The 7,941-nt window shown below is 31.5% G+C and overlaps 1 protein-coding gene across 7 annotated transcripts; it reads right to left on the bottom strand.

Annotated features, from left to right (window-relative positions):
- Positions 1–263: 263 nt before the first annotated feature.
- On the bottom strand, positions 264–7,568 carry LOC146904208 (DUF1336 family protein (DUF1336)). Of its 7 annotated transcripts, none has more exons than XM_085724664.1 (10): positions 6,663–7,568; positions 4,912–5,234; positions 4,733–4,816; positions 4,081–4,503; positions 3,478–3,613; positions 3,028–3,190; positions 2,778–2,906; positions 2,220–2,414; positions 1,649–1,771; positions 264–871 (listed from the first exon to the last, which is right to left on the bottom strand). In XM_085724664.1, exons 2-10 carry the CDS (start codon positions 5,201–5,203, stop codon positions 758–760), a joined length of 1,659 nt encoding a protein of 552 aa, XP_085580790.1. In that variant the 5' UTR covers positions 5,204–5,234; positions 6,663–7,568; the 3' UTR covers positions 264–757. The 7 variants fall into 7 exon arrangements, with proteins under 7 accessions (XP_085580790.1, XP_085580785.1, XP_085580789.1 ...); XM_085724659.1 differs by having other exon boundaries at positions 4,912–5,258; positions 6,663–6,797; XM_085724663.1 differs by lacking the exon at positions 6,663–7,568 and adding an exon at positions 5,676–6,179.
- Positions 7,569–7,941: the final 373 nt, after the last annotated feature.

The following is a 7,941-nucleotide window of genomic DNA, read 5'->3' as shown; positions in this document are numbered from 1 at the left end:
TTTATGTTTAAACTTAGAAATTTTATCATGATTATTTAGTTATAATGTAAGATATTTCTTTATTAGGTCATTATTATGAAAGTATTTGTAGTATAGTTTTACTTGGAAGTGGGAAAATAGTAATGCATAGAGACTGCAATGTGATTAGTCTGATGATCATATCTCATAGGTAAATGAATATGAGATATCAAGTCTTCACATATGTATAATTATCATGTTAATATTTATATTGAATTGACCCGTCATAAGAATACTACATAGTGTGGTATCCAAATAACACCATTTATAATTCATTTCAATAATACAATATTTTCAAATGTTTACAATTTAAAATAAATAAATAAATAATAAAAAAAATATTTCATCTTCCCCTCAAAAAAATAAAAAAATATGTCATCTTCTTTTTTTGGTGATCATGTTATTGGTGCGACAGATCCTTCTCCATCATAAAACTTTGATGACCACCTTTAGTTGAGTCTCCCCTCTCAACCTTCTTTTATCAACAAGATTCAAACCCGAGAAAAACACTACCTTTGAGGCCATTTGTCAATAATACATGTTTTTTTTTGGGTACAAAATACATGTTAATCATCTTACATTAGAACATAAATACATGACTCAAGAAGTTTGCATATCCAACATAAAAACTTTAAACTCCCACTTTTTCTTCAGCTAAAAGTAAATGAAGTTATTATAATACATATATTAGTTTGTATTGTTGAATGCTATTCCTCACAATTCATGAAAATCCTTCTTATCATTCACCATCAAGAGTCATTAGCATTGGTATTTGATCATTTTCACCAAGATCAACCTTGTTCAATCTAATGCAGCATAATACTTTCTCTGGTAGCTCTTCTTGTTTTTGTGCCTGTTATAAAAAAATTCACGAAAATGCAGATGCTTACGTGACGGTGATGCTAATTAAATCGTACTACAAAAAGGATTGCAATTTTTCTTCTAGTGAATAGGCAAATTGATTCTCGAAATTGTAATCATCGATGAAAATAATCCCTGATTGTTTTTTTTTTGAAGAAGTTAAATTAGCCCACCCAAGTTGGCACAAGAGAGAATCGAACTTGAGACATCGAGGAAGAGCATACTCCCAGATCCCAAGCCAATACCACTAGGCCAACCCAAATGGGTAATAGTCCCTGATTGTTGCGAATTAGAAATTATAATGTGACACGTTAACTAAATATGCAGTACTCCTTCCATGTTGATTCCACATTAACGCCAACAAATTAGAGACTAATTTGCCTATGAAATGTAGGTCTTTTAAGGACTATTATTTGTCACTAATAAGTCCTTTCATAATTGCAATTACAGATAAATTTGTTTCTAAGATGACCTAAATTTTATAGGCAAATTAGTCTAATTGAGCTGACAATGATGTAGGATCGGCATGCAACGTGACATATTCACTTAACCTGTTGCATCATAGTCTCTAATGGTAGAAGTTAACGGAGGGTCAATTTTGAATGACATTTTACAATTTCGGTGTTGTGTTTGCTAATTCGTAAAAGTGATGGACTATTTTGACCGATACTTATAAATTTGAGAACTAATTTGCCTATTCGCTCATTTTTTCTTGATATGTAGCTACAAAAAGGCTAACTAGAACATTCACTTCATTCAAAAAGAGTACCTGTATGGTTAGTCCAAGATCAAGAATGCCATCTTTTAGACGATCTCGAAATGCATCGAGTCCTTTTCTCGATATGTAGCTAAATCGATGAATGTCGAGATCAATCTCAAAGTAGTTAGGACCCTATTAAAAACAGAATAAACAAGATCATTTCTTTGTCAGATGTAACAAAGTGGAAACACTTCCATGTTATTTGTAACTTGTAAGGTTTACCATGCTTACAACAACAAAAAGTCTATTAGATGAAGGACAATCCATATTATATTTATTCATCGATCAGGTGTTACATTAATGCATCCTCAAGTTTTGCTCCGAAATGTAAATTTCGAAGGACAGTGATAAGTTTCATTTATATGAAAACAATGTTTTTAATAGCAGATCGCAGAAAATAACGTTTTGTTCAAATTCTGCTTCACAATAGTACTATAACGCCGTGATAGCCACTATTTGACAATTTTTGAACAAAATATTATACTGCGGAACAATAGCTATTTGTTCAATTTCAATCACGCTATAGCGCTAAAGCGCAATTATCTTTGCGATGACACGTGCATGTATAAGTTTTATTTACCTTGTAAAAGTTATGCTGTGGTCTTGAGAGTACAGGTTTTCCATGATAAGCTTGAACTAGCTTCCTCTCAGTAGAACTTAAGTGCATATCATCAGGATTAGCAAGTCCTACCATAATCTTTAGTCTTTCTCTAAAAGCAACATTAGAGTCTTTTGCAAACCCTTTTACCTTTTCCATCTCATCATCAATGAGTTTCTGTATCAGAAATAGGAAGCAAGAACCAAGAACCAAGTTAACATTTATACCTCGGTTTTAAACTTCGAAATGTAGTCATAGAGAACGACTAGGCATTGTTATCAAATCGAGATTAATATGGTGAATCAGACGAACTATTTTTCAGAACCGGGAATCAAATCTTATTATGAATCAGAAGATACGACTCACATGTGTTGTAAGAAACTGATAACCATTCAACTAGACACTAACTATATGCAATAATGCAATATTAACTTAAAAGTAAAACTAATGTATAGAAGCTTTAAAACTAGTGCAATTACAATTCAGAAAACAATGACACAATCAATTCAAATTAGAGATATAAGTATTGAATTGATGTACCGTAATGCTTTCTTGAAACTGGGAAGAAATGTTATCATCAAGAGTCTCGGAAACCTTGAAATACAATACAAGACTCATCCCTTCTCCATCACTATCACCAAGGAACATTGCAGCTGGATATGTAGGCAACTGCCACAAAGCATATAATATAATACAATGAATACAAAATTTTAAGAATGATACATATTATAATACTAGTACTAAATAAAGATTTAAAAATGATGAATAAAAGAAGCAAAAAATGAAATACCTGAATATTTACAATAAGAAGTTGAGGGACTTTTCCATTGGCTTTCACATTTGGAAGCTCAATGTGTCTGGCAATGTGATGTATCTTTTTTGGACAAACAAAAAGATCAACACCGATTGGAATGTATGGACTATTGTTCGGTGCAGGAGTCTTGCGCTTGTCTCTGAAAAAAGCGAATGATTGCATAATTATATTTCCACAAAAATCGGTGCTATCTATAATCTAACATTAGCATGCAAACAAGCACTAACGTGTTCGTCTGTCATCTTTTCTCAAAAAAAATATTGGAAGTTATAAAATTTTATGCGATTATTTACATAAATTCAGTTATTTTATTCGCTAAAGAAGGACAAAATTGAAAATAAAACAGTTTAAAAGAAAAGGCTATACCAGAACTTGATATTCCTCTTTACATATAAGAATAGATATAATGTATATAAAATAACATACTTGAAGTAGTTTTCGCCGCGCAGTTGAAATGTTGAAGGTGGAATTTCAGACCAACATCCAGGAGATAACTTCTCTCCATTCTGACATGGAATTATCAGTCCTGCTTTTGGCCGAATCAGATATCTTTTTGATTGACCTTACACATATACAAGAACAAAGAGCTTAATCAGCATATTAATATGTTAATTCTACATTAATCAGCATAATAAGTTGAAATTATACTTCAGTTATGTTTCTACACTTACCACTATGCTACATTATAGTTGCTAAACTGATAGCCAAAACTAATGCGATGCAAATAGAAAAATGCTTATTGTTCTATGCAACTTTATTTCTAAGAAATGAAAAATAAGCTCTGTTTGGATAAACAATGTAGTTAAGTGCTTATCTATAGACTATTTCTATTGTTTATAAGCACTTATAGCATTAGTACTTCGCATAAGCTATCTAGGAGATTTTATGCAAATAAGGTGCAAACAGTTTATGGATATGTCATAAGCCATAACTATAAATTCTACCTAATTGTCTCACAAGTACTTGTGTCAGTAGATACGTTAAAATAAGTCAATCCAAACAGACCCTTAAAGTAATTCAAACACTTACCAAGTTCAGGTGTTTCCTCTACATCACAAGATTTCCTTTTGAAAGAAAGCCTCAAAATCGTCGACAGCTTTTTGCTCGGCCGATTATTGAAACTAACGGACGGTGCCAACCGATTCAAATTTGATTTCCTTGCAATCTCTTGAGCATTCTCTTCCACATTATTTTTACCTTCTTTTAAACCTTTAAAGCTTCCTTGATTTTTTCCTAAGCGAGGAAGTCCATGAGTATTGAGTAGTCCAAAACCATTTTCATCTCTTCCTTTTAACTTATCTATGTTGTTCCCTCCATCAACCTTACGATAACTTTCATGATACTCTTCATATTGACGGTTATTTTCAACAACACATGTTGATCTTTCTTCATATTGGACCACGTGGCCACACGGAATGCATCCAACTGTGCTTCCGACCAATGGAAAACAGTCTGCAAAGAAAGAAGCATCAATCAGAATGGCGCAAAATGATGAAACTAATGCAGTGTCGTCAATCACGGATCGTGGAAAATAGGGGTATTGTTCAAATTCTGCTACGCTACAGCTCTATAGCGCTGATAGGCCTACTATTTGACAACGCTTTGTACTAAATAGTGTATCATAGAATAATAAGCAATCCTTGAAGTTTAGAATTTATGCTGAAACAGTTAAATTCATTACCTCCATGAACACTATTGAACTCATCATCTGAATCAGAATCAAGAATACTGACTGAATCGAAGTAACTCTCATCCTGGCACATTACTACAAACAAGTAATGAAAAAACAAAGTCATTCTAAATTTCTCAAGTTCAAAAAAAGAAAGTGAAAAAAGGAAATTAAGTAAAAAAAAAATCTACCATTTGCATCAACATCATATTGACTATGATGCCATTCAAGTTGAGTAAGATGGTATGCTGAATTAGAAACTTCAGATCTTCGACATTTTGTTTTTGCGCCATTTTCAAAGTCCATGTGAACATATTCACTAACAGAATAATCTGTTACATGCATTCCACCATTGTTATTCATCTTATTGATATCATTTGGAGCGGTACTTGAGATCTTTCGACGACGGCGTCTTACGATCCTTCTGCGAAGCTTTCTTGGTGCTTTAATTGCATGTGAAGGTACTGACACACAACCTCCCATTGTATTTTGTTTAGGAGCACAAGTTTCTCAGCTTGTTTTTGTAAGAATGAAGAAACTGATCAGAAACTATATTAGATAGTGTATCAAAGATGTTAAGGAATTAACAACTAACTGTTTGGATATACAGCTTAATTAAACAGTTAAGATAAGCATTTATTCATAAGATATTTGTATACCAAAAGATACAAAAAGGTCAAATAGTTTTTATATAAGCTTTAAGTTGTTTTCATAAGCTATTCTGGATAGCTAATGGAAATAAGCTGAAAAAGCTTATGAATATGTTATAAGTTGTTTTCATAATTTTTGCAAACAAGGAAACAAGTAAAACATTGTTAAACAATGTTGAATATGAAAAGCATAGATATTCTAAAACCTTTTATTTTCCATGAAAATCAAAGGTGAGAAATTTTTTGTATGGTATGTATGATACATAATGTAATATAAACTTCAATATGGTGAAAGTAGCTTCTACCTTTGAAATGAAGTTCAATTTAACCCTTTGGTAAAGAAAGACTTAAATACCATTGCATAAATTGTCATAAGCAGAAAAATATATATATGTAGTGAAGGAATAAAGCATGGACAAAGGGTATATTTTGAGGTTGTTTCAAGGAAGTTGCATCAATTGTTGTGTATGGACTATGAAGCACGGACACTTCTCAGATTAAGCGTATCTTGGTGTCGTGTCCGACACCGACATGACACCGACGCATATAGTTACACTAAATTCTGTGATTTTCTCAAATTATTAGCGGTGTTGGCATGTCGGTGTCCGAGTCGTGTCTAGTGTCCGTATCCGTGCTACATAGTGTGTGGAAAAAAGCTGAAGAATCAAGAGAATCCACAAGTGTGACATGAGACAAGCCAAAAGCATATAAACAAATAGAAAAGAGAATGACACATTTTTTTTAGGAGAAAAGAGAATTACATATTAACAACCTTGAAAAGGAATAGATATAATTATGTTGTGTTCAATGCCTGTTCAGTAACATTAAAAGGTTGTTTATATAACATTGAAGAATTAATAGAAAAACAAAATGGAAAAATGTAAATAAATATTAGAAGCAATATTATGGAAGTTTTGAAAAGGCATTGAAAAAATTGATCGAATATTTTATAAAGTTTTATAAAGAAAAATCAAAACAATGTTTTCAATATTTCAAGAAACGCATTATCTCTATGCAGAATTCATCTTATTTCTATCATAATTGACAAGACAAATTGTAAATAAATAAATTTTATTATGTGAAAAGAAAAAGTTATATATTGGAACACAAGAATCAAGATTGAGAAACAATATGCAGAATTTACAAACAACAAAGAACATGTAAAAACACACAACAAGTTTATTTGATTGAGAAGTAGAAATAAAAATACCAGAACCCTTTAATTATTATATATTCAATAAATAACTTTGAAATGAATATATATAATGGCATTCTTGGTGAAAGTAACATACCTGAAAAGTGTTGGGATTATGGCAGAGAAGAAAATGAAAGTTTCAAATTCAGTTGGTAGAATATGGTCTCTATCTCTCCCTCTTCTGAACAACAATACGAGGGAGAGAGAAGAAAATGTACATGTGGGTCCGACAAAAAACAATGTCGGATCCAAATGCTGCAAAGACCTTTATGTTTTCCTTTTACAATAATTGTAATGTTTTTATGAACATCCTAATTAATCATTTATGAATAAATTTGAAGAAAGAAAAACAATATAATGAGAAAAAAGAAGGTATAGGGTTGTGTTATTTGGTTGTTTGGTTGTGGTTTTTTTGCTTGATCTTAGGTCTTCATGCATGAGATTTAGCTGGATCTATACAGGGAAAGAAGCAAGAATGATAACTTCCATGTTAGCAACTATATGCCATGCTGTGCTTTGTAGGATCTCATCAATCATAATCTGTTTTTCTAATCATAATCTCAGATTTGGATAATTATTTTTAGCTATTATTATATTATTTCTAAATAAAAAAAATGTAATTATAGATAAAATATTGAATTAGGGACAAAAATAATTAGGAAAGTATATGTTAAATTTGTCTTTAATTATGTACCAAATATAGTGAACTAGTAATGCGTGTTTTTTGTCCCTAATTTTAATTGAGAAAATGTAATTGCTTGGTTTATTTATCACGTGAACACAACTAATTTATTGTAGCATACTTGATAAATGTTTTCTATCAAGAAAGAATAAAAAATTTACTAAGGATTGTTATATTTTACCATGCTCTTATTTTTGTTTATGTTTTATGAGACTAAGGATTATTATTATTAGTATTAAGCTTCTCCTATGTATCATGAACGACAGAAAAACTAGCAAAGGGTACGTAAACAGAGAGGGGTTGAAATGGAAAACGAAGAACAAGACAGAACACATGAGAGAAAATTATTTGTATACACTTTTGAGGGAGACTTAATTATAGAAAATAGGATCTGTCTTCACATGCAAGTGCAGTTTCGCATGTGTATCACTGTCGCGCACACAAATTTCCTAAAAAAAAAAAAGTGCATGCATTACCCCGCCATCATTCAACATCTTATTTTATCTTTATCACTCTTTTTCTATCACATCAGCAACATATTACATTTATCACATCATTTTCTCTATTTCTTTCTCTTGTAATGTGTGAAGAGACTTTCATTTTATCACAATTTTCTAGAAACTTTGATGTAGAAAGAGGCTTGGTTGCCCATCAAATGACTTTGCAGCAACTTTTTCCCTTATAAAGAGAATAT

This window comes from Medicago sativa, chromosome 7 (assembly GCF_051527215.1).
Source record: "Medicago sativa cultivar Bolivia chromosome 7, Bolivia_mono, whole genome shotgun sequence".
NCBI lineage: Eukaryota > Viridiplantae > Streptophyta > Magnoliopsida > Fabales > Fabaceae > Medicago > Medicago sativa.
The sequence above is the reverse complement of the archived record's forward strand: the minus strand, read 5'-3'. Positions and strand labels throughout refer to the sequence as shown.